The following is a 27713-nucleotide window of genomic DNA, read 5'->3' as shown; positions in this document are numbered from 1 at the left end:
CGCTCCCCCCCACCTCCTCCCTCCTCAGGAGTGCACCGCAGGCAGCGTTAGCTGAGAGCCTGGATGCGGGGAACCACTGGTACTGTCAGTGTGTGTGTGTGTGTGTGTGTGTGTGTGTGTGTGTGTGTGTGTGTGTGTGTGTGTGTGTGTGTGTGTGTGTGTGTGTCTATGTGTATGCTGGCTCTGATGTGTGTGTGTCTCTGTATGCTGGCTCTGACAGAAGGCTGTACTGTACAGAATCTTTGTAGGAGTCTGAGAAATCACACAAAAATATCTCTTAGAGGTTGGTGAAAGCTAGGGAGGCAGCGCAAGGATGATAAAGCAGAAATGGTTCAGAATATTTTTTTCCCAGTTTTCCTACTCTAAAAACTAGGTGCGTCTTATGGTCAGGTGCGTCTTATGGTCCGAAAAATACGGTAAATGATGGGAGTCTTTTGAGTCAAAACACCCAAGACAAGTTAAAATAAACATACATTTTTCTACCTTATTGCTCTTCATCTAAATACATTGACAATTATTGAACCTTACTTTCATGAACAAATTGCACAATACAATTGTTTTCCTGTGGAATAATGACATGTTTATTTTACACATATATAATATTTTACATATACGGTAGGTCAATGAACAGCTTATTTCTGATAGTGATGAGCAAATATTTTCAAATGTATCACGTCACAATCTACTGAATTTGGAGGATTTTATGGTCTGTGGTAAATGCGTTTTGATTACCAGACAACACAAGAATTATAAGGAGTCTACAATCACTACTCTGTGTAAGGAGATTACTTAGTGTATTAAAAACAGAGTATATCAGGTACCAGTAATGTTTATACTGCGATGCTGAAAGCAAATTAGGTTGCTTAAAATGTAATTGGCCACAAAGAACAGAAAATCCCAATCAGCATCTGTTTAGGAGTTGTAAGATTGAGACTGATGGCAGATGTCAATGGGAAATAATCACAACTTGACAGTGTGTGTGGCCTTCATCTGAATGTAATAGTGCCTAGTAGCACCCACATGTTCATGCTCAACTGCTGAATGGCTGGATACACATATGCTCACATACATATTCCACCATGGGAGTTGATTAGCTGCATTCCTCCATGCAATCAGGTATGTTTGTTAGGACAGCTGGAGAGAATTAGTGACAGCTAGTAACCAGACTATTGAGTAGTGTAATATCCTCCACTTACTTTCTTCATCAACACAGTATATTTTTTGGGGGGCGGCAGGGAAGTTATCAACCTGCATTTATGTGATATAATCCAAGTGCTTGTGGTAAGAAGAATGGAGAAAATAGCAAAATGCGTCCGATTGCAATTAAAACCTATTAAATTATCTTAATCTGTGGTAGGTTTCTGAGCAAAGAATTCTCCAGAGATTGATTTCTTCAAAAAAGATGACCATCCAATCATCCTCAAGAACTTTCAGTTTTATTCTATATGCTGAGAGAAAATCCGCACACATAGCTGACCAGTTTAATGTCTTCTCATGTTTAAGAATGATTATAATGTACAAATATAGCTTTATTAGCAACAGCTCTTTACAATAACAGTATTAATGGCCTTATTACCGGTAAAGCTTACAGTTAACAAGAACATAGTACCCGGCTCATTAACCATATCAAGGAAATATGGTAGGTCCAAACCTTTATATTCCTTTTCTTTGCTATAATATACATGTAAGGGTAGATTTGGGGGTGAATGCCTTCTGAGAAGCAACTGTCCAACATCTATAGCTTCTATGTGAACACCAAAAGGTGCTGCCCAAAACATAATACATGCATCACCTTCCATCTTCTCCTAACGTCTGCTGCCTTCCCGTAGTCTTTCCGAGTAGGTGGGCTTGGTCTGGCAAGTAATCTTGAGTCTTTTAGTCAAAGGTTGAAAGACATATCTGACATACTGATGTATTTTCCAGGTGTCTTTCCTGTTCCAGATGAAGAGCCATTATTATTGTGCTGTTGTTTTGATTAGAATCGCAAGCCCCCCTTGTCTTCTTCCACATGAATTAAAACACTTTCAAGAACCACAAAAATAATGTTGGATTTAGTAGTGTCCAAGCCAAAGATGGAGAAGAAACACCTGATGCTGTATTAGTTGGCAGTTTGCTGCTGGCAGGGAACACGGACAGGCTGTTTCTATGTGATTCCTGCAACAACAACAAAAAACATTATACATTTTTAATTCTAAAAACATTATTCAATCTGAGCATTAATCTCTGAGAAATATTTAGTTGAAATAAATGTTATTTAATGAAGACAAGCATGTATTTTGCTATTTTACAGGACATCTGTGAAAAAATTTAGTCCAGAGCTGCGTTATGATGTATGGAGGATAAACCGATATACGTAGCTTGCACCCCTCACAATGGGCCTAATTCAGACCTGATCGCTGCTGTGCGTTTTTGCACAGCAGCTGATCAGGTCTGAACTGCGCATGCGCCGACGGTCGTCTCATCCCTGCGATCGCCTCTGCCTGATTGATAGGCAGAGGTGGTCGCTGGGCGGGAGGGGGCGGGCCGGCAGCGTTTGGTCTGCGTTTTAGGGGAGCGGTCTAGGCAACGCAGGCGTGCCCGGACCGTGCTGGGGGCGTGCTGCGGTGCCTGCGTGTTGTCACACGCAACTGCTGCGACCCGGGCAGTGACGAGTAACTCCCTGACAGCGCGCAGGAGCTGCGCTGGTAGGGAGCTACTCTTCAAGTACAAAAGCATCATCGCTGTGCAATGTTTTTGTACTTGTGCGGGGATGTAGGGCCTGACATGCGGAGCGGACTAGCCCGGTGCTGGGCGTCCCCCCACATGTCAGGGAAGCTGATCATAGATGTGCTCAATTTAGCACATCTACGATCAGGTCTGAATTAGGCCCATTGTCTGTAGTATGAATGTCCCTGTGACAGAAGAAAGAGAATAAAAAATGTCACATATTACAAGCTGCACTCGCTGACCACATATACACGGTGGGGGGGAATGTAATAGCCTGCGAGAAGCCGGAAGTACAAGACTTTGTGCAAGTTCTCCATTTAAATAAATATAAAATTTAGGCGCCAATCATTTACATGGCAACACCAGGTTGGATTTCCTGTGTAAATGATTGCCGCTTAAAAAAAAAGCATTGAGAACTCACACAAAGGGGGAGATTCAATTATTTGAAAAGTCAGTTGGGTGTCTGTTTTTTCCTATCTAACAGACAGGAAAAAACAGACACCCAACCGACTTTTCAAACATTTGAATTACCCCCAAAGTCTCATACTTACGGCTTATCCCAGGCTATTACATTCCCCCCAATGTATTTCACTGTCACTAAGATACACAAATTAGGTATAGCTCACCTGATCACTGCCAGGAAGAACAGACACACCAGTACCTTCATCGTCATCAGTAGGGATTGTCAATTCAGCACCTTCCTTGCTAATTGCATTGTCTAAAATAAACAAAGTATGATACTATGTTTAATGTGTTCTTGAAGGTACCCAATATCTGTATATATTCCTATATGCTTGTTTGGCAAAAGAAAAGTGTATGTTCTGCGCATAATCAGACCTTCACCTTGCCTCCCTGCCTTTAAGTGTGTCATATAAACTAAATGTTTTCGTCAGAGCCTACCACACCTCCTCCAAGGTCTCTAAATTGTGCACACACTGCTCTTCTCTGCTCCCCACACCCATTCTCTAAACACCCCCCCCCCCCCATACGCTTTTAGAGTGTAAGCTTTCGTGAGCAGGGCCCTCTCTCTTCATGTCTTGTTACATAATTATGCATTCAGTGGGTGGTAATTATGTATCTATAAATGTGTTTTCCTACACTTATCGTCATATCACACCAAATAATCACGTTTGACGTGCCCTGGACTTTGTGACTTAGCTGCGCCATGCAACGGTTTCCTAAAATATGTGTCGTAGTGTAATATACTAATCTTAAGTACTTAATTTATCTAAGCTTGGAGACAAAGTGGAGAGAGATAAAGTACCAACCGACCAATCAGCTCCTTTCATTTTACAGGTTACTGTACTGTATGTCTTAAATATGACAGTTAGGAGCTGACTGGTTGATCGTTTATTTGTCTCCAAGCTTTGCTAAATCTCCCCTTAGTTCACTATTAGTGACTTAGGGTGACATGTACTAAGCAGTAGTAAAAGTGGAGAAGTGAGCCAGTGGAGAAGTTGCCAATGGCAACCAATCAGCTGCTCTGTATACTTTTATAGTATACAAATTATAAATGTTACGTCAATGCTGATTACATTGGCAACTTCTCCACTGGCTCACTTCCCCACTTTTATCACTGCTTAGTACATGTCCCCCATAGCGGTCTATTTACTAAGCCCTGGATGGAGATAAAGTTGCTGGAGATAAAGTACCAGCCAATCAGCTCCTAACTGCCATGCCACAGGCTGTGTTTGAAAAATGACAGTTAGGAGCCGATTAGCTGGTACTTTATCTCCAGCGACTTTATCTCCATCCAAGGCTTAGTAAATAGTCCCCTTAAAGGCATATACTTTTAAACACAGCCTGGAAAAACTGACAGGAGCTGATTGATACTTTATCTCTCTCCAAACTTTGATACATAAGCCCCTATGTATACCATTTGTAAATTAAGATGCAAAATTTAGAGAAAAACACAGAGAGAAAAAACACAGGCATGACTACCCGCAGTGGAGCATCTAAGTTGCGCCAGGTGTCTAGCACAATAAGGTCGCAAGTAATACTGTAGGTGTATGAGGATACATCAGTAAGTTAATTTGTTTACAGTTGTATATGTCTATATTGTTCACTGTTAGAAATAAAATACTGATGGAGTGGCTTGCTGGAGGCCCATGTCCACCACTCGCCCTGCCCCCCTACATCCCCTTATCTCATCAGCAGCTTTTGCCTGTCTCCCAGCCAAGCACACAAAACTGTGTGCTGGGCTGCAGTGGGTGCAGACTCCACTGGCTGTGCAGGGGAGGGGGGTGTGATCACACCCCCCTTAATCTGTGCCTGACTAAGGGGCACAACGGGAGTCTTCTGTGGAGTGTGCAACGGTGTGCAAATTTTGGGGGGTTTATTTGCAGAGAGGTTTGAGGTTTGACCACTCCTCCTTACATTAGGTCACACCCCCAGTACCCATCCCCGCTCTCTTCGACTCTGATAATCGGTCAATTAACAGGAGCCCCAAGGACCTTAGCTAATTTTTTACATCACCCACACACCATCACCACATCTCTAGTCGACCTTTGCTGTATTATTTATTCATATCAGTCTTATTATTTATTGTTATTTAACACAATATATATATATATATATATATATACACACACATACACACACACACACACACACACACGCACAAGTATTATAATTACTTATCTCTATTTTAATCATAGGTACTTTAAAGAATGTCACAAGACAAGTTCAACTTATTGCCAGCACTGGGAGGTTTCTCATACATTTGTTTTAATAGCAGCTACTACTAGTGCAAATGGGTGGTCATTCCGAGTTGTTCGTTTGCTAGCAGTTTTTAGCAGCCGTGCAAACGCTATGCCGCCTCCCACTGGGAGTGTATATTAGTTTAGCAGAAGTGCGAACGAAAAGATCGCAGAGCGGCTACAAAATAATTTTGAGCAGTTTCAGAGTAGCTTTAGACCTACTCAGCGCTTACGATCACTTCAGACTATTCAGTTCCTGTTTTGACGTCATGAACACGCCCTGCGCTCACCCAGCCACGCCTGCGTTTTTTCTGGCACGCCTGCGTTTTTCCAAACACTCCCTGAAAACGGTCAGTTGACACCCAGAAATGCCCTCTTCCTGTCAATCATTCTGCGGCCAGCAGTGCTACTGAAATGCTTCGCTAGACCTCGTGTGAAACGACATCATTCATAGTAATAGTACGATGCGAGTGCGCATTGCGCAGCGTACTCATGCGCAGAAGTGCCGATTTTTTGCCTGATCGCAGCGCAGTGAACGAAACCAGTTAGCGAACAACTCGGAATGACCACCATTAACATGCTGGCTTTTCTTTGCTTATACCTATCCTACCTTGTACTACTGTGATGTCACCAAGTAATATCATGCGAGTAATCACAAGTAACACCTGCAAAAAAATGAAGGCAAAGATTTCTCTAGCCATGTAATAAACCTGAAAAGCCCGATACATTGTGATTTATTAGTTTTTTTTTATTTTAGGTGGATTTGTCTTTTGTAACCCGTGATGCATTGTAGTTATACAAACCCCCTGCTTCTCAGCCAGGTCTCTGTAAAGCTTTCAAGAGTGAAATTGATAAAATTATGGGAAACTGTGGGGTATACATTGCAACCGGAAAGTATTCACAGCGCTTTACTTTTTCCACATTTTGTTATGTTACAGCCTTATTCAAAATGGAATAAATTCATTTTTTTCCCAAAATTCTACACAGTATACCCCATAATGACAACGTGAAAAAAGGTTTTCTGTGATTTTTGCTAATTTATTAAAAATACAAAAAAATCACATGTACATAAGTATTCACAGCCTTTGACATGAAGCTCAGGTGCATCCTGTTTCCACTGATCATCCTTGAGATGTTTCTACAGCTTAAATTCAGTTGATTGGACATGATTTGGAAAGGCACACACCTGTCTATATAAGGTCCCACACTTGACAGTGCATGTTGAGCACAAACCAAGCATGAAGTCAAAGGAATTATCTGTAGACCTTCGAGACAGGATTGTCTCGAGGCACAAATCTGGGGATGGGTACAGAAAAATATCTGCTGCTTTGAAGGTCCCAATGAGCACAGTGGCCTCCATCATCTGTAAATGGGAGAAGTTCGGAACCACCAGGACTCTTCCTAGAGCTGCCCGGCCGTTTGGGCAACATCTCCTCCTCGAAAAATCCACACTTTAGTAAATATACCCCCGAGGGTAAACATAATACTACTGCATTCCTCCGCATAGCTCATAGCTCCATGTATACCTGCATAAACAATCACATTCTTTTTTATAAGATGTTTTATGAAGAGACTGATTATAACAGGGATTATATATACCATTTAATAAGTCCTTCTTAGAAGACTGGGTATTGCAAAATGCAATGCTTTCCAACGTTGGTAGTACTAGTTATTATGGAATTCAAGTCAAGTGACATATGAAAATGAAAATACCTGTACATTTACACCACTGTCATAAAACTGGGTTAAATTATTAAGAATGATTTTAATGATTAAGGGCCTAATTCAGATCTGATCGCAGCAGCAAATTTGTTAGGTAATGGGCAAAACCATGGGGGTCATTTCAAGTTGATCGCTAGCTGCCGTGCATGCGTATGCACCGCAATGTGCACGCGCGTCGTACAGGTACAAAGAGCATTGTTGCTGTGCAATGGTTCTAGCAAAGAATCCATTCGCACAGGCGTTCGCAAGGAGATTGACAGGAAGAGAGCATCTATGGGTGTCAACTGATCATTTTCTGGGACTGTTTGGAAAATGCAGGCGTGTCCAGGCGTTTGCAGGGCAGGTGTCTGACGTAAATTCCGGGACCTTCGTCGCGGGATTCATCGCACAGGATAAGTAACTGCAGGGCTAGTCTTGTTTTGCACAAAATGTAATTGCAGAGCTCGGCTGCAAAGGCGTTCGCACACTTGCAAAATGAAAATACACTCCCCCATGGGCGGCGACTATGCGTTTGCATGGCTGCTAAAAGTAGCTAGCGAGCAAACAACTCGGAATGAGGGCCCATGTGAACTGCAGGTGTGACAGATATAATATTTGCAGAGAGAGTTAGATTTGGGTGGGTTATTTTGTTTCTGTGTAAATGCTGGCTGCTTTATTTTTACACTGCAATTTAGATTTCAATTTGAACACACCCCACCCAAATCTAAAGGCCCGTACACACTGGTCGATATATCGGCCGTTCTCTTGAACGGCCGATATATCGCGGGAGCGTCGGCCAGTGTGTACGGGCGATACGTCTGTGAACTCCGTCGTTCACAGACGTATCGCGTCGACTGCGCAGCACAGCCGACGGCCAATATATCTAACGATATATTGGCGCGTCGCTGTGTGTGTACGGGGCGGACGTCCGACCACCCGTACACATGCTGCGGCGGCCGGCGGTGATTGACAGGTGAACTGGGCGGGCGCCCGCCCAGTTCATGACGTCAGTCCCCCGACGGATCAGGCAGTGTGTATGCACAGCACACTGCCCGATCCGTACATAGATATATCTGCAGATCAATTGATCTGCAGATATATCTACTGGTGTGTACCCACCTTAACTCTCTCTGCACATGTTATATCTGCCCCCCCTCCCCTCCCCCCCCTTCCCATTAGCTAACAAATTTGCTGCTGCGATCAGATTTGAATTACGCCCATAGAGCTACATTTACTAAGATGGAATTTTTTTTGAACTGGTGAACTGGTGATGTTGTCCATAGCAACCAGATTCTATTATCTTCTAGAACAGCTAGATAAATTTTAAGTAGAATCTGATTGGTTGCTACAGTATTAGCAACATCACCAGTTCTAAAAAAAACACCCACCTTAGTAAATGTACCCCATAGTAAGTGGATGCCTATCATTATAACAGGTTTCTGCAGAAAGGCAATGCTTATATAGACAAAATATTTTTGCAAATTGTTTAGCAAATGGCGCGGTGGCCATTGTCCCAGTGATTTCTCTACTGTGCATGTGCAAAACACCAGGAAAATGACCGCCGCACCATTTTTACGGTGATTTCTACAGCACAGCTGCTTACGGCACTGGGTACTCAGGTGGGGTAAGTATTCAAGTCATGGGTGCAATCGTGTACAGAGTGGGCCCCACTGGACCCTTTATAAATACGTCAGTGCTTAGTGCCATAAAGGATGTGCTATAGGGATTGTGAGCCACTTCCACTTCTGTTGCACTTCAGGTCAGGAGGCCCGTGTGCAGGCTCTGGCTGGGCCCCCTCCTCTCTAGCTGGCAGCGCTGTGTAGACTCTGGGCACTAGGGTCCCTAGGGGACCCTAGAGCTGTCCCAGAGTCTAGAGCGCATGCGCAGATCTCTGGGAAAATGGTGCAGCGACCATTTTCACAGTGATTTACCTACTGCGCATGCGCGAAACACCGGGAAAATGGCGCTGCACAATTTTCCCAGTGATTTCACCAGCGCTGCTGTGCAGCGGGACTCCGGAGGGTAAGTATTTCTATTAATGGGTGCAGGGTGTGTGGTGTGGGCCCCCTTGGACCCCCAGGGGCCCATGTGCACCGCACACACTGCACCCATTATAAATATGCCAGTGCTTCATGCTGAATATGGCCAAATCCTGTAGGCATTTAATGCTGCCTAGGTATTCAACCCTTTAATGGTGAACAAGTAATGTCCAACAACCTTAGAGGCCAATTTATCAACATTATTCTTACTAAAATAAGATTTTACTTACCGGTAAATCTATTTCTCGTAGTCCGTAGTGGATGCTGGGGACTCCGTAAGGACCATGGGGAATAGACAGGCTCCGCAGGAGACAGGGCACTTTAAGAAAGAATTAGGATACTGGTGTGCTCTGGCTCCTCCCTCTATGTCCCTCCTCCAGACCTCAGTTAGAGAAACTGTGCCCGGAAGAGCTGACAGTACAAGGAAAGGATTTTGGAATCCAGGGCAAGACTCATACCAGCCACACCAATCACACCGTATAACTTGTGATAAACTTACCCAGTTAACAGTATGAAAAATAATAGCGCATCAGATCAACCCGATGCAACTATAACATAACCCTTATGTAAGCAATAACTATATACAAGCATTGCAGAAAAAAATCTGCACTTGGGACGAGCGCCCAGCATCCACTACGGACTACGAGAAATAGATTTACCGGTAAGTAAAATCTTATTTTCTCTAACGTCCTAGTGGATGCTGGGGACTCCGTAAGGACCATGGGGATTATGCCAAAGCTCCCAAACGGGCGGGAGAGTGCGGATGACTCTGCAGCAGCGAATGAGCAAACACAAGGTCCTCCTCAGCCAGGGTATCAAACTTGTAGAACTTTGCAAAAGTGTTTGAACCCGACCAAGTAGCTGCTGGGCAAAGCTGTAATGCCGAGACCCCTCGGGCAGCCGCCCAAGAAGAGCCCACCTTCCTTGTGGAATGGGCTTTTACTGATTTTGGCTGCGGCAATCCTGCCGCAGAATGAGCCTGCTGAATCGTGTTACAGATCCAGCGAGCAATAGTTTGCTTTGAAGCAGGAGCACCCAGCTTGTTGGGTGCATACAGGATAAACAGTGACTCAGTTTTCCTGACTCTAGCCGTTCTGGCTACATAAACCTTCAAAGCCCTGACCACATCTAGTAACTCGGAATCCTCCAAGTCACGAGTAGCCACAGGCACCACGATAGGTTGGTTCATATGAAAAGATGACACCACTTTTGGCAGAAATTGCGGACGGGTCCGCAATTCCGCCCTGTCCATATGGAAAACCAGATAGGGGCTTTTATGTGACAAAGCCGCTAATTCTGACACACGCCTAGCTGAAGCCAAGGCTAATAGCATGACCACCTTCCACGTGAGAAATTTTAACTCCACGGTTTTTAGTGGCTCAAACCAGTGTGACTTCAGAAAACTCAACACCACGTTAAGATCCCAAGGTGCCACTGGAGGCACAAAAGGGGGCTGAATATGCAGCACTCCCTTCACAAACCACTGGACTTCAGGAAGAGAAGCCAGTTCTTTTCGAAAGAAAATGGATAGGGACGAAATCTGGACCTTAATGGACCCCAATTTTAGGCCTAAAGTCACTCCCGACTGTAGGAAGTGAAGAAAACGGCCCAGCTGGAATTCCTCCGTAGGGGCATTCCTGGCCTCACACCAAGCAACATATTTTCGCCATATACGGTGATAATGTTTAGCCGTCACGTCCTTCTTAGCCTTTATCAGCGTAGGAATGACCTCATCCGGAATGCCTTTTTCTGCTAGGATCCGGCGTTCAACCGCCATGCCGTCAAATGCAGCCGCGGTAAGTCTTGGAACAGACAGGGCCCCTGTTGCAACAAGTCCTGTCTTAGAGGCAGAGGCCATGGGTCCTCTGTGAGCAGTTCTTGCAACTCTGGATACCAAGTCCTTCTTGGCCAATCCGGAACAATGAGTATTGTTCTCACTCCTATTCTTCTTATGATTCTCAGCACCTTGGGTATGAGAGTAAGAGGAGGAAATACATAGACCGACTGGAACACCCACGGTGTCACTAGAGCGTCTACAGCTACCGCCTGAGGGTCTCTTGACCTGGCGCAATATCTCTGTAGCTTTTTGTTGAGGCGGGATGCCATCATGTCTATTTGTGGCAGTTCCCACCGACTTGCAATCTGCGTGAAGACTTCTTGATGAAGTCCCCACTCTCCCGGGTGGAGGTCGTGCCTGCTGAGGAAGTCTGCTTCCCAGTTGTCCACTCCCGGAATGAACACTGCTGACAGTGCGCTTACGCGATTCTCCGCCCAGCGAAGAATTCTGGTGGCTTCCGCCATCGCCACCCTGCTCCTTGTGTCATCTTGGCGGTTTACATGAGCCACTGCGGTGATGTTGTCTGACTGAATCAGCACCGGTCGGTCGCGAAGCAGGGTCTCCGCTTGTCGTAGGGTGTTGTATATTGCCCTTAGTTCCAGGAGGTTGATGTGAAGACAAGTCTCCTGACTTGACCACAGACCTTGGAAATTTCTTCCCTGTGTGACTGCTCCCCACCCTCGGAGGCTTGCGTCCGTGGTCACCAGGACCCAGTCCTGAATGCCGAATCTGCGGCCCTCGAGAAGGTGAGCACTCTGCAGCCACCACAGGAGAGACACCCTGGCCCTGGGGGACAGGGTGATCAGCCGATGCATCAGTAGATGTGATCCGGACCACTTGTCCAACAGATCCCACTGAAAGGTCCTCGCATGGAACCTGCCGAAGGGAATGGACTCGTATGAGGCCACCATCTTTCCCAGGACTCGCGTGCAGTGATGCACCGACACCTGTTTTGGTTTTAATAGGTCTCTGACCAGTGTCATGAGCTCCTGAGCCTTCTCCATCGGGAGATAAACCCTCTTCTGGTCTGTGTCCAGAATCATGCCCAGGAAGGGCAGACGAGTCGTAGGAATCAACTGTGACTTTGGAATATTCAGAATCCAGCCGTGCTGTTGTAATACTTCCCAAGAGTGTGCCACGCTGATCAGCAACTGCTCTCTGGACCTCGCCTTTATGAGGAGATCGTCCAAGTATGGGATAATTGTGACTCCTTGCCGTCGCAGGAGCACCATCATTTCCGCCATTACCTTGGTAAATATTCTCGGTGCCGTGGAGAGACCAAACGGCAACGTCTGGAATTGGTAATGACAATCCTGTACCACAAATCTGAGGTACTCCTGATGAGGTGGATAAATGGGGACATGAAGGTAAGCATCCTTTATGTCCAGAGACACCATAAAATCCCCCTCCTCCAGGCTTGCGATGACCGCTCTGAGCGATTCCATCTTGAACTTGAACCTTTTCAGGTATATGTTCAGGGATTTTAAATTCAATATGGGTCTGACCGAACCGTCCGGTTTCGGTACCACAAACAAGGTCGAATAGTAACCCCTTCCCTGTTGAAGGAGGGGAACCTTTACCACCACCTGCTGAAGATACAATTTGTGAATTGCAGCTAACACTATTTCCCTCTCTAAGGGGGAAGCTGGCAGGGCCGATTTGAGGTAACGGTGAGGGGGCATCTCTTCGAATTCCAGCTTGTATCCCTGAGACACAATCTCTATAGCCCAGGGATCCACCTGGGAGTGAACCCACTTGTGGCTGAAATTTCGGAGACGCGCCCCCACCGGGCCTAGCTCCGCCTGTGGAGCCCCAGCGTCATGCGGTGGATTTAGTGGAGGCCGGGGAGGACTTCTGTTCCTGGGAACTAGCTGTATTATGCAGCTTTTTTCCTCTACCCCTGCCTCTGGCAAGAAAGGACGCACCTCGTACTTTCTTGCCTCTTTGTGATCGAAAGGACTGCATTTGGTAATATGGTGCTTTCTTAGGTTGTGAGGGAATATATGGCAAAAAATTTGACTTTCCAGCCGTAGCTGTGGAGACCAGGTCCGAGAGACAGTCCCCAAACAATTCCTCACCCTTGTAAGGTAAAACCTCCATGTGCCTTTTTGAGTCGGCATCGCCTGTCCACAGGACCCTTCTGGCAGAAATCGACATTGCATTTATTCTAGAGCCCAGTAGGCTAATGTCTCTTTGGGCATCTCTCATATATAGGACAGCGTCTTTTATATGCCCCAGGGTCAGTACTATAGTATCCTTGTCCAAGGTATCAAGTTCCTCAGATAAGGTATCTGTCCATGCTGCTACAGCACTACACATCCAGGCCGACGCAATTGCCGGCCTTAGTAGGGTACCTGAATGTGTATAAATGGACTTCAGGATACCCTCCTGCTTTCTATCCGCAGCATCTTTTAGGGTGGCCGTATCCTATGACGGCAAGGCTACCCTCTTGGATAAGCGTGTTAAAGCTTTGTCCACCCAGGGGAGGATTCCCAGCGTAATCTGTCCGTTGGCGGGAAAGGGTACGCCATAAGCATCCGTTTGGAAATCTGCAGTTTTCTATCTGGAGAATCCCAAGCCTTTTCACATAACTCATTTAACTCATGTGAAGGGGGAAAGGTCACCTCTTGCCTTTTTTCCCCATACATATAAACCCTCTTGTCAGGGACTGGGGTTTCCTCTGTGATGTGCAACACATCCTTCATTGCTATAATCATGTAACGGATGGCTTTAGCCATTTTAGGCTGTAACTTTGCATCATCGCCATCGACACTGGAGTCAGAATCCGTGTCGACATCTGTGTTAACAATTTGGGATAGTGGGCGCTTCTGAGACCCTGACGGCCTCTGCGACATAGGATCAGGCATGGGCTGAGACCCCGGCTGTCCCAAGGCTTCAGCTTTATCCAACCTTTTATGCAAGGAAGTAACATTATCATTTAAAACCTTCCACATATTCATCCAATCGGGTGTCGGCGCCGTCGGCGGCGACCCCACATTCATTTGCTCCTGCTCTGTTTCCACATAGCCTTCCTCGTCAAACATGCCGACACAAGCGTACCGACACACCACACACACAGGGGTAGCTCTTTTTGAAGACGGTTCCCCCACAAGGCCCTTTGGAGAGACAGAGAGAGAGTATGCCAGCACACACCCCAGCGCTATATGTCCCAGGAGTCACACAGTAACTTAGTGTTAACCCAGTAGCTGCTGTATATATTGTTTTTGCGCCAAATTTATGTGCCCCCCCTCTCTTTTTACCCTCTTCTACCGTGATTCTGCAGGGGAGAGCCTGGGGAGCTTCCTCTCAGCGGAGCTGTGGAGAGAAAATGGCGCTGGTGAGTGCTGAGGAAGAAGCCCCGCCCCCTCAGCGGCGGGCTTCTGTCCCGCGTTTTTGTGTAAAAAATATGGTGGGGGCCATGCATATATACAGTGCCCAACTGTATATATGCCCACCTTTGCCAAGAGGTCTCTAATTGCTGCCCAGGGCGCCCCCCCCCCCCCCCTGCGCCCTGCACCCTACAGTGACCGGAGTGTGTGGGTTTAGTGTGGGAGCAATGGCGCACAGCTGCAGTGCTGTGCGCTACCTCATATGAAGACTGGAGTCTTCTGCCGCCGATTTCGAAGTCTTCTTGCTTCTGACACCGGCTTCTGTCTTCTGGCTCTGCGAGGGGGACGGCGGCGCGACTCCGGGATCGGACGACCAAGGGTGCGATCCTGTGTACGATCCCTCTGGAGCTAATGGTGTCCAGTAGCCTGAGAAGCAGGACCTATCTTCAGTGAGTAGGGCTGCTTCTCTCCCCTCAGTCCCACGTAGCAGAGAGTCTGTTGCCAGCAGATCTCTCTGAAAATAAAAAAACCTAACAAAATACTTTCTTTTAGCAAGCTCAGGAGAGCTCACTAAGTAGCACCCAGCTCGTCCGGGCACAGATTCAAACTGAAGTCTGGAGGAGGGACATAGAGGGAGGAGCCAGAGCACACCAGTATCCAATTTCTTTCTTAAAGTGCCCTGTCTCCTGCAGAGCCCGACTATTCCCCATGGTCCTTACGGAGTCCCCAGCATCCACTAGGACGTTAGAGAAAATAATGTGAAAAATTGGTATCACCTGAATGTATTAAAGGGCATTTGGAGCAGTTTTCATGAAAAACTGCCCCAAACTCTTTAATTCACTTTTTTTTAGTAAGCCACATTGCAGGGGTGTCGTACGATATGCCGGCGCTCGTGCTCCCGGCGACCAGCATACCGGCGCCGGGAGCTCGACCGCCGGCATACCGACAGCGTGGCGAGCGCAAAGGAGCCCCTTGCGGGCTCGCTGCGCTCGCCACGCTGCGGGCACGGTGGCGCGCTACGCGCGCCACACTATTTTATTCCCCCTCCAGGGGGGTCGTGGACCCCCACGAGGGAGAATAGTTGTCGGTATGCCGGGTGTCGGGATTCCGGCACCGGTATACTGTGCGCCGGGATCCCGACATTCGGCATACAGAAGACCACCCCATTGCAGTCCCCATGCTTATAATGGGAAATGCAATGTGGCCAAATTTACTAAAAAAATAAATTTGAAAAAATAGCACAGTGTGCCCTGTGATGAACTCGTCAGCTCAGGCTGGTGAGATCACAGGGCAGTAATGCGATAGGCAGGCATTTGCCCAGCTTTCTCTGCCCCTGGCAGAAAAAGCTGAGCAGGGACCCGGCTCCAGTGATCAGCTCAATGTGTCCAACGCACAAGCTGATCAAAGTGATCAAGTAAAACAAAAAAAAAACATATTCACTATCCAGAGAGCCAGTGTCCGCGGCTCCGGTGTGCGGTCCCCCATATGTTGCATTGTGATCCCGGTGCAATAAAGTGATGCTGCAAAGCGGCAGCGCACTTTACAGCAGCGGGGGTCACCGCAGCACACAGCATCCGGCAGCCCAGCAGGAGCAGCGTGGACCGACTGCCTGGACTAGTAAGTATATTATCCTGCTGGGGAAGGGGCGCGGCGCGCAGGGGTCGATCGGGCGTTAGCGGCGATGTTGGTGGGGCAGAGCATGCGCAGCAGGACATTTGGGTATGTTTTACGAAAATTCCCCCAATGATGCTGCGGAGTGTCATCGCATGCTCTGTCCCTGCATTCAATAACTGATACATCCTTGCGATTTAATCAATTATCGCAGTGCGAGTTTGGGCGATTTTATCACATGACAGGTGAAAAATAGGTCCCTTAGACATAATTTAAAAAAAAACGTTATTGCAGCCAATGAGGCTTCTGTGATTGCACTGGAGGCATCTGAACTTACGGAGGCATCTGTTAGAGGTAAACATTCCCAGGATATTCTTGCATTCCTCCTGCTGGTTGCTGCTACCTTCACAGGTGCACCATATTGACATGTCCATACTCGAGTTGCTGATGAAGTTTGGCGTCATTACAGTACCTGTGCCAAAAAAAGGAGTTAGAAATATCTGTGAATACTGCAGCTAATTGAACTAATTAGCACCATTCAAATAACTTTGATCTTGGTCTCTGACATATGTATAGCCTTAGATTCTTTTGGTTTTATTTCAAACTCTCTACATCTTGTACAGAAGTCCAAGAATTAGGACCCAAAGTTATCTTGCTATCTGTCAGAAATGCACAAGGGGATCACAGATCCAGTATGCTCAGTACACGAGGAAGAATGGACTGAAGCAGAGAAAACCAAAAGATACCAGCAACAAGGGAACTGGATAGGAAAAGCTGGACAACAGGCACAAGGGACACCAAGAGCCAAATGGGGACCAAGTAGCAGAGTTGGCAAACACTGAAGATCTGGCAACATATGTTAATGTCAAAGATGAGAAGGCAGGCTATGGGCTGTGCTCAGTCATGTGACCAAGACTTTAAACTGTGGGTGAGCATACACATCCAAGATGGTGAATGCCATCAGGAAGCATGGTCAGTCTCCTGCCTGGCCGTTCTGGTGGCAAAATCCTACACAGCGTGCCAGTTGCTGTAAGTTGTAAGCTGTAAGCTCAAGGTCTGGCACATGAAAATACCTGTACATTTACACCACTGTCATAACACTGGGTTAAATTATTAAGAATGAGTTTAATAATTGAGGGCCTAATTCAGACCTGATCGCAGCAGCAAATTTTTCCTCTAATGGGCAAAACCATGTGCACTGCAGGGGGGGGGGCAGATATAACATGTGCAGAGTGACTTAGGTTTGGGTGGGGTGTGTTAAAACTAAAATCTAAATTGCAGTGTAAAAATAAAGCAGCCATTATTTACCCTGCACAGAAACAAAATAACCCACCCAAATCTAACTCTCTCTCTGCACGTTATATCTGCCACCCCTGCAGTGTACATGGTTTTGCCCATTAGAGAAAGTTTTTTCTGCTGCGATCAGGTCTGAATTAGGCCCTAAATTTGGAATTTGGAATAAACTGTGAAATATTAAAATTCCTGTATTTAATCATGGGAAAAATGATTGATTATGATTACATAAAAAAAGTAGACAGATACATTTATGTGCAAGTAAAAAGTAGGCAGAAAATGAAAAACTGTTATTCCATTCCCCGAAATCTGCCGAATTAGCATAAACAGTACATTAGGGGAAATGTGAACAACTCACTTTATATACAGAGAGATTTACTGACAGGATATCCTGTGGGCAATTTAACAGAGGACAAAACTAGAAATAATGATGTGAAGAGAGAGGTGATGATGGAATATAAGGTTAAAGAAAAAGGAGGAATACATTAGAATTAAAATATAGTTATAAGAGCGATAACTCTTTTGATGAATCAGAATGAACATAGAGCCAAGATATCTGTAATATTATAAAGCAAATAATGGGCTTGAACAGTCATTTCTTACCCGACAAACTGTCCCTACCAGTATCTCGACACCTTCTCTGACACTGAGGAGCAGTCTGACCGATGGTCATTTGTTCCTTTCCTAACCTCATCCTCCCTGTGGCTTGATGGCCATACCTATTCACCAAAAGAACTATAACATTATCTCTTTTTATTCTTATATAAGGTATTAGCAAGCATAAAATGGGGAATAGAGACAAGGGAAGCCAGTGTAATCCTGCCACTGTATAAATCATTGGTACGGCCACATCTAGAATATAGTATACATTTCTGGGCACCACACTATAAAAAAGACATCATGGAACTTGAAAAGGTTCAGAGAAGAGCTACAAAATTGATTAAGGGCTTAAGGTGCATATACACTAGGCAATAATAGTAAATTATGTTGCTCATTTTGCCCTTCCTGTGCGACGTTGTTTACTATATTCGCCAGTGTGTATGCCAATGACTACGAGCGATGCACGGCCCCGCAGGTTGTTAACGCCCCTCGCTGTCGGCTGTGCATACAGCTCAATTTGGACTGTCGTCCAAACACTGCATGCATGGCCCAGTCGTGGCATGACATCACTGATCAATATGGTCGTCATATCGCTCATTGTGTATGCACTGACGCTGACAGCCCCGGCAGGCAAGGGAAAGCACTAGGTGACGTCGCTCATAGAGCACATCGCCTAGTGTGTACCCACCTTTAGAGTCATTGGATTATGAGGAAAGGCTTACTAGGTTAGGTATGTTTACAGTAGAAAAGAGGCGTGTAAGGGGAGACATGATTAATTTTAAACTCAATTTTATTAATTTATTTAAAAACTATATTTAGTATATTTCTAAATTTATGTAGTGTAGCTCCTGATTGGCTGCCACTGCTGCGGCAGCTTCCCTGATTGGCTGCCGGTCCGCCAGCTCTGATTGGCTGGCGGCCGGCGCTACATTTGAAATGCCGCAGCGTTCAGCTTGTCCATGGCTGCCGTGGCCGCCCGCCTAATAGTAAGTGTTATTACTTACACCCACCCTCCCGCACATGCGCACTGTAATCCCTTGAATCCCGGGATTGGAAGCTCCAATCCCGGGATTCAAATCCCAGCATTTTTGGGCCCAAATCCCGGGATCCCGCCGATCCCGGGATTGGCCTCTCTAACTGTGTCTATTGTTAATTCTCCCATGGCTAAGTAGCACTGTAGTTAGTCATTTGACAGTGCATTATATTACCCTATCGGCAGATTTTAAAATCAGACTTTCTTTCAAGAAATTCTTCTCCTAATACTTTGAATAGTATATTTACTAAATGCATTTGCATTCTGCCTATTAGCTAGATCTACAAACAGCATGGAATAAGGAAACTTAAATTATGGCCATGTTGGATGAAAAAAAAAAAAAAAATATATATATATAGTATACACACACACACACACACACACACACACACACACACACACACACACACACACACACACACATATACATAGCATTTTGTTAACTGTAACTTGTACCCCCAAAGTATTATACAAGCTATCAGTAGTATATCTCACCGATCATGCCCATATAGGACAGTATGCAACGATCGTGCTGTTCTGGTGGGCAACTTCCTCTCTTTTTGTCAAACAGATGGCATTGTGTCCGGTAGTCTAAAAGTCGAGACCTGAAAAAAGGAAAGTAAAAACCGTTGCAGCATCATATTATACCCGACTGCTACTTATTGCATATTAGGTACAGTTAGTGGCTCTCGTTAAGGTACCATATTGGCGCTATAGAAGTAAATGTTAATAAATAATAGTCTATTCGCAGCCTATTAATAAGTCTAAGGATGATTCAGATTACTCTCAGGATGGTTAGTGCACCCTAAATGTTAATGTTCTAGTATTACTCTGTAAGTTTCTATAATAAAAAACAGAAGGAGGGCAAATGGAATTTTCAAAAATAAGTATTCATGGCATTGGGGATCTGTAAGCAAACAGGCCATAACGGACAATAGTCTTTAATCTCAGATTATGATAATTTGCTCCTGTAAATAACCCTGGGGCAGATGTATTAAGCCTGGAAAAGGGATAAAAAAAGTGATAAAGCAGTGATAAGCGCAAGGTGATAATGCACCAGCCAATCATTACGGATTTCATAAATGACAGTTAGGAGCTGATTGGCTGGTGCGTTATCACCTTGCTTTATCACTTCTTTATTACTTCTACAGGCTTAAGTGATAAAGAAGTGACAAAGCAACGAAAGTGATAAAGGAACGATAATCTAAGCAATCTGACTAGATTGCTTAGAATTTAAGCATTATCGCTCCGTGTGTACCCCCGACAGTGATAGCGATGCGCAGCCCCGCGCATCGCTATCGCATGCAGGCCAATCTAGCAGGTCGCTCACTTCACCCGCTGGGTGACATGAGCGCCCCCCCCATCATTCCCCGCATGCTCAGCACAGATCGCGCTGTGCTGAGCAGCGGGAGAGATGTGTCCTGAGCGGTTCGCTCAGCACACATCTCTCCCACATCGGCCCGTCTATATGGGCCTTTAATACATCTGTCCCTCTGTTTGTAAATATTAGCCTTTTGCACAGAACAATTGCTGTTATTTGTACAATGGATGCAATTCTCACAATACATTCTTAAGGGGGTACACACTGAGAGATCCGTGATCTGACTAGATTGCTTAGAAATTAAGCACGGATCTCTCCGTGTGTATGACCCACAGCGCTAGCGATGCGTGGCCCCGCATGCAGGCACCGCTGGGTGAAATGAGCACCCCCCCTTGCTCAGCACACATCGCGCTGTGTGCTGAGCAGGGGGAGAGATATGTGCTGAGCGGTCACTGATAGATCGCTCAGCACACATCTCCCCCCGTGTGTACGGGGCTTTATACTTCGAGCATTATAAGTTAGTATGGGGGTGGCAGGGTTCAATTCTCAGCAATTTCCCAATTTCATAAAGTGCCTTTGGAACACAGTAGAGACACAGTCAGAATGATGCCACTTTGTGGTTACCGATTTTGCCTCATACTCCATAGAGGTGTGCAGGACAATTTGTGGTGTTGGGCTACGTTAATTCTTGGGAATGTGTGCAACTGAGCATTGCAGTCACAAATTACAGATAATTGAATCCCCCATAGAATAGGATCATTAAAAAGCAAATAATATACTGTACATAACCAAGTTAAGTAAACATACAATGATAGTTATTGTAGTCCGCAAATGTCTACTTAGTATATGACATGTTGAGATGCACTTTGCCAGCACCAGCGTCACTGGAAGTTATTTTTGAAAAGTTGGAAATTATATTATTCACACAGGGAGAAATATATGAAGCAGTGAAATGAGTGGAGAAATGGACCAGTGGAGAAATTGCCCATAGGCAACCAATCAGCTTTGAGGTAACATTTTTAAGTCCATTGTGTAAAATTATAGGCAGCAGCTGATTGGTTGCCATAGGTAACTTCACCAGTGGCTCACCTCTCCACTCTTCTCACTGCTTCATACATCTTCCCTATAGTTAGCTGCAGGTGTGAGGCTATCAGTATCATCAATGGTATTAGCAGATCTTTGTGTCTCTTCATTCATTACTAATAACACATGTTATCTAGTCTTTTTTAGTATTAAATATCTGTGCTCTAGATATGACTATTAAATAACAAACATTGTTTATAGGATATTCAACACTAGAACATGATGCCTTATTGCTTAGCTTAGCTAAGCCCTTAATGATTTCAATAGATTGCAATTTCTAGATCTTAATAATAACTAGTAGTGTGTGGATCATACTTTGAAGTATTCTATTGTTTGTATAACGCAAATCATCTTTTATTTATACTGTACAGTCTATTGACATGACTGAGATCTTTATCTAAACGTCTAGCAGAAAATTATACAGTTGAGTTTGAGATGTAGCGGTTTCCATATCACAGTAAATGACTTTCATTTAAGGGTTGGCAATAATAATGATAACAACAGTTATTATTATTATTAATAATAATAATAATAATACATATTAGCATCATCTTCACATTGAGTATATGCCATACTACCTACTTTTTTTAAAATGTCCCCTCCAGGAGGCCCTGGAAGGAACTTTCAGGAGGGTGGTGTGGTGAATGAAATCATATCATTGTGGCCCTTCTGTACAATGACCCGATTTGCTCCACTCTACAGTAGGGGGTAGGGCCACAATGATACAATTGCATGAAAATCATGTCATCAAAGTTCACTGGGAAGTGATGAGGGAGGCTGGTCTACTTTACATGAGAATTCAGGAGAACGCCATGAAATTCCAGAGTCTCTTGGGCAAGAGTATATATTACATTACTCAGATTTTTATTTTTATTTTTTTAATAAAATGTTTTATTTATTGTGTTCAATGCAAGTAGCTGGTTATAAGTATTAAAGCACCCCTGTTTTACTCACTTGCATATGTTATCTCTCATGCAGGAACCATAGAGCTGTAGGCAATTTTTCTTGTACTTTTCTTCAAAAGAACAGTTTGGCACGATATTCTGGCGTCTGCGTTCTGAACAATTACTTTCCTGATTGCATGGGCAGAAGAGGAAGCGCTTTGTAAATGCCATAGGAACTCTTTTAAAAAAAATTCGGAGGTGTTCGTGACACCTTTGTCTGTCACAGGAGCCATCAGCATTGGTGTTACTACAGTGCACGACATAGCTATTCTTGTACTGACTGCACTTCCTGCTTTTGCTGCAAATATTAGCTTCTTCCAGGCAATGATTAATACTGGCACCGGACTGGACCGACTCTGAAAAGAGATAACCATCCTGCATTACTAACACAAGCAAGTCATACACAAATGTCCTGAAAAGGCACTCCAGGGGAGAAATCCAACACCGGTGTTTATTTAAGCATATAGCATTGAACAAACCAACGTTTCAGACAGCTACTGTGTGTGCCCTTTATCAAGCACGACAAATGATATGTAGTAGGCCTCCTACTGTTTGCACTCTACACATCCTCACTTGGTGAATTTATCTGCTCCTTCGGTCTTCAGTACCTTCTTTATGCTGAAATCACCTATATCTATCTGTCCTCTCCTCTCACACATTTCTGTCTATATTTGTTCACAACTAAAAAACTGGGCCTTATTCAGAGTCATTCTTAACAGTATTTGAGACTTTTTCCAATCTCAAATTGCAATTTTTCGCACTGTCTATGCGTACTTTATCTGCATCTGACTTGAGACTTGCTGCAGCTGTGGCAAGGGCTGTGACTGGGGCTTTCATGGATGTGGAGTTGAATGAAGCTTACATAAATGAGTCTGCAATTGGCATGCCGCTACAATGAATGTACGGTAAGGGTGTGGCGTGGATGTGTCATTGCAGACTAACATGGCCAATGAAGAGTCTTAAGGGCCCCATACACTAAGACGATAATGCATGATTTAATCCGATTTCGGGCATTCGGCCCGATATATCGGATGAAATCAGGCATTTTGGAGGTGTTTCCGATCCGATCCAATGCGCGTCCCCGTCAGCATCGGATCGGATCCTCCAGATTGAATGTGCTCCACATTCAATCTGATCCGACCCCACAGGCATGGCTACGATTGGCCAGGATCGCCCAAGATACAGCGTATGCTAAAGGACAGCATACGATATATGTTGGGCGATCATGCCCCCGGGGAGCCTGCCGGGGTGATCACCCGCGACATGTCAGACGGACATGTCCCGGTAGTGTATTGGGCCCTTAAAACGCAGCCTACTGAGTGAGAGGTTCTGACGTGCGTCAGCTCTAACCCTGGTGCAAGTGTAATGCTTGCGAGTGATGAATGCAAAGCTCTAAATGGTGACTGTGTCTGATTGGTCGAAACTGTGAAAGACACACCCATTTATTCAAACCCATTTATTCAAAACAGCAGGAGCAGCATTTAAAAAGGAGTACACTACAAGGAACCCTTATTTTTCAATGACTGACTCGTGCATATATCAGGTAGGAAAGCCTGATTTTCTAAGTGTTGAAATAAAAATAAAAAATATACAATAATATTCGTGTCTGCTTCATGGAATAATTCAGGTGCTTCAAGCTACCTAGGTTCTTGCACATCCCAGCCATTAACTGCAATGTGTGCTGCAAATGTTAGCACTTTCTGTACTGTTCATGAATCCAGGCCCCCAGTCACAGTCCAATCTCCTCTCAGCCAGCCAGCCAGCCACCATAAGGAGCGGCAGTTAGCATAGCCCACTTTCCAATAATTTGCCAAACATGCAAATACAGAGGTACTTGTACCTTATCACCAATCAGACCCTTGTCACCAGACAATCTCCCTACTAATTTGAGGTACAGTAACTGTGTTACTCCAGCAGGATATTTATTTTATTTTTTAACAGAGTTGCGTGAAAATACATTCATTTGAATGACACACATTCTTTAAATATTAAAATAACTATTAATCACTTGTAGTTGCGTATAATTATTACTGTAATTGAGAAAAAATGCTCAATGGTAAAAAGTTCAGGCATCGTGTTATTCCAGATTGGGAATGTTTTCTCTTTTTCCCCAAACCCCAGGTGGGATGAGGTAAGACAGACATGTGGCTCCCTTGTGGGCTCTGTTGCACTCTGCAATACATGTGTGCATGGAACATAAGCATATTGACCCTCATCAAGAAAATAGGGACGACTGACCCTTGCAGAATATTAACATGTGTAAAAACAGATTATTCAAGCACAACACATGATCCAATGAGCAGATGGGGCTGACTGGGCATGTAAAAACAATGAAAAAGAAAGTACAAAAGAAGATCATTTTTATAATTTTTTTTAGATTTAATAAAATGGTGAACAAGACTTTGGAAAATAGAGATTTTCTTTTTAGTGCTTAGTTGGCAGTGACCCCTGTCTATTATACTGAGGGCAAAATAGGGCAAAGTCCTCCCTATTATAGTGGAAACTAGTGTGCGCTAAGCTGCGGGAGAGGCAGTTGTGGCTGTCTGACAGATAAAAGGGGGGGGGGCATGGACCCGGGCCCCCGCCAGGACCCTCCAACAAGCCTGGCCCGGGAGAATTAGTACCCGCCCCACCTTCCCACCCTCTCTGCGCCACTGCGCTAACAATCCGGCCGCATTAGCAGTAAAAATAACAGCCTAGTTGTCCTGGGGCCCACACAAACCTTAATCTAGCCATGGCAAGGCTTCTTTACTGCTTGCACTGCTAGCTATTCCATAGTAATCCTCTGCTTCTCCCAGAACTTTTATGAACCACAGAAAATGCATTAGCCACTACCCTGGATTATTAAATATGGTAAATGCAGTCAGTGTCAGACTGGAGCATGAAAAGGCTCATCGGCATAGCCAGAATAAGGGGGTAGGGCGGCCGCAGGAGATACTGTACCCCAGGCCCCCTTCTTTTAGGTTGCCCCGCCCAGTCAAAGCACACGGACATCACTAGCTCTCCCTCTTGTGCAGCAGCAGAACCAGGCAGCCAAAATGTGAGTAGGACAGTATGCAGTGCAGGCAGAGTCATAGGACTATCAGGTTTAATGATCTACCGATGGAGCTTCCCGACCAGAGGAGATTTAGGAGGGGAGAGAAAGCTATAAGTGACCTTGAGATCCAAGCTTCTCCTCCTCACCACCTGAGTGTCTGGGTCCTGTGTAACCTGTTATCTAATCAGAGAATATGGGTCTAGAGAGAGCCACACAGTGTGTCGTCCTGAGTCCTATCCTAGTGTGTAAATAGTACAGAGATTAATTATAGATTTTTTTTTTCTGTGTGTATTTTAATGTTGTTTAAGTTGTCTTTGTTCCATTACAAGAATACTTTATAAAATAGTTGTCTCTCAGTTAGGTGAAGCTATAAACCGTACCCAAGCATTATTAAACTAATAGTTTAAATGTAACATATGCCATTGGTTTAAATTTAATATACACATTCATAACTCCCAACATGACCCAATCCAGGGGAGACAAAGTGCTCTCTACCAGGACTGCACCTCTTAATTTATGATTGCAATCACCTTTGTTGAAATACCTTTCTTATCAATTAAATAGATCAACATAGGTGATGCCAATCATATATTAAGAGGGAAGTCCAGTTAGAGAGTATTTTGTTCCTCCTGGAGTAGGTAATGTTGGGAGGTATGCACATCTAATATACACCCCCCCTCCCCTTTTCCCAGGCACCCCTTTCTTAAGTCCCCCTGGGCCCACCACAGACTTAATCCAGCCCTGCCCATCTGGGGGATTCAGTGGTAAGGGCCCATACTTACGGGTGTGGCCAGCCTTCAGAGGGGGTGTGGACAACCTCTACAGAGGCTTGCCTAACCATTAGAGTATGCACAGTCTGGGCTGCTTTATAAATATACAGTAAATAATAGTAAATACTGCTATTGCATGCATGAAAATGTACCAAATTAATAACAGCAATGCACTGTAGAAAATACAACAAAGTCCTGTGCAGTATAATGTATCATATGTAAAATGAATAATGCAAGTGCACAGACTGGGTCCTGATCCCTAAGGGAGAGGGTGGGCCCACAGGCAGTGGGGCCCACCAGTGGAGTCCCCTTTACCCCTGTGAGCCAGTCCAACTGTGGTCATTGTACCCCAAATCTTCCTTCTGACTACTCATAGAATTTACAGTAATTCTGATACAGAGTGACAAACTGAATAATAGGACAATTCAGCAAAAATATTTTAACTACATCTGCCAAGGATATATCATAGTGACATCCATAATGAATTGCTCTTGTCAATACAAACTCTCAACAACTACATAATTGAACTGTCTAGCTGCTAAACAGCATTTTCCAAATCTACTGAATGCGTAACACATCTGTTTATATTATTGTAGTCTTTGAAAGCTAACAAGTGTTTTAATCAATAGAAATATCAATATTAACTCAGACTTAACCCATTTGGGTCATTGACCGGCATTATGGCATAGCTCTATCATGCTTATGGTGGCTGTATTGACAAGAACGTTGCTTTACTGAGAGCTACACATTACGATGTGACCTGTACTGTGATGGAACACAGGGGATCTCTACCAGTACAGTAATATGGTACTAGACACTCACAACGTTATATGCAGATTATAGCGTAGACATTTATTCAGCATTACATCAGTTTCTATTCCACTTGAACATACACATACTCTACATACGTTACTATGATAGAAATACAGTTGAAGGAAGATTGCATGTAAACATACCAGATGGCAGAAGGTCCGAGTGAATGTTATCTAACTCTTTCATGGTGTCTTGTTCATTATCTTTATATGGAGAAGTATATAAATCCAGGTAGCCTGTGCACAGAGAACAGAACATTCCAGGTCAGTAGTGGCTTCAGATTTGCAGTTTGCATTTTCTAATTTGTACCCTGTAGTTAATCCACTTTATAATATCCTCTACTGCCCAAATGTCCCTCACACAATTAAATTTTCTATGTCGTCCCTGCCTGTGTGGCCCTGAGTAAAGGACAATATGCCATCCTGACACCTGACTTGTCCGCACATATCTACAGTTTTCATTTCACAGAGCTGCTGTGGGTTTTGTTACAAGCAATTTATGTAATTAGGATTTACTATAGCTGATAGGAAAGTCCTTATTTTGTTTAGGTTACCTGTCTTTCCAGCACTAGGTCTGATACTCTTGGGAAGGTGAATGGTTTTAGCTAGTAATAGACCAAACTGATTTATTTTTATAATTTATATATTTTTTACTTTACACTCTATTTTTATGTTTAAACATTTTTACATTAGATTTATTTATACGTATGATATATTTCTAGAATGAGATTATTTGCTATACATTTTTTTCCTAATACAGGTTGAGTATCCCATATCCAAAATGCTTGGGACCAGAAGTATTTTGGATACCGGATTTTTCCGTATTTTGGAATAATTGCATACCATAATGAGATATCATAGCAATGGAACCCAAGTCTAAGCACAGAATGCATTTATG

At 44.4% G+C, this 27713-nt stretch overlaps 1 protein-coding gene across 1 annotated transcript in view; it reads right to left on the bottom strand.

Moving 5' to 3' along the window:
• Positions 1-1508: 1508 nt before the first annotated feature.
• The window catches only part of GFRA3 (GDNF family receptor alpha 3), an 84496-nt gene continuing 58291 nt past the window's right edge, over positions 1509-27713 (bottom strand). The window contains exons 3-8 of the mRNA XM_063927880.1: positions 26960-27052; positions 22207-22552; positions 19344-19453; positions 16260-16394; positions 3333-3424; positions 1509-2154 (exon numbers count right to left, since the gene is read on the bottom strand). Coding sequence (XP_063783950.1) covers positions 2014-2154; positions 3333-3424; positions 16260-16394; positions 19344-19453; positions 22207-22552; positions 26960-27052 — 917 coding nt within the window. The 3' untranslated portion in view covers positions 1509-2013. The remainder of the gene's footprint in view (positions 2155-3332; positions 3425-16259; positions 16395-19343; positions 19454-22206; positions 22553-26959; positions 27053-27713) is intronic.

The sequence above is a fragment of the Pseudophryne corroboree genome, chromosome 6 (assembly GCF_028390025.1).
Source record: "Pseudophryne corroboree isolate aPseCor3 chromosome 6, aPseCor3.hap2, whole genome shotgun sequence".
Classification (NCBI taxonomy): domain Eukaryota; kingdom Metazoa; phylum Chordata; class Amphibia; order Anura; family Myobatrachidae; genus Pseudophryne; species Pseudophryne corroboree.
The sequence above is the reverse complement of the archived record's forward strand: the minus strand, read 5'-3'. Positions and strand labels throughout refer to the sequence as shown.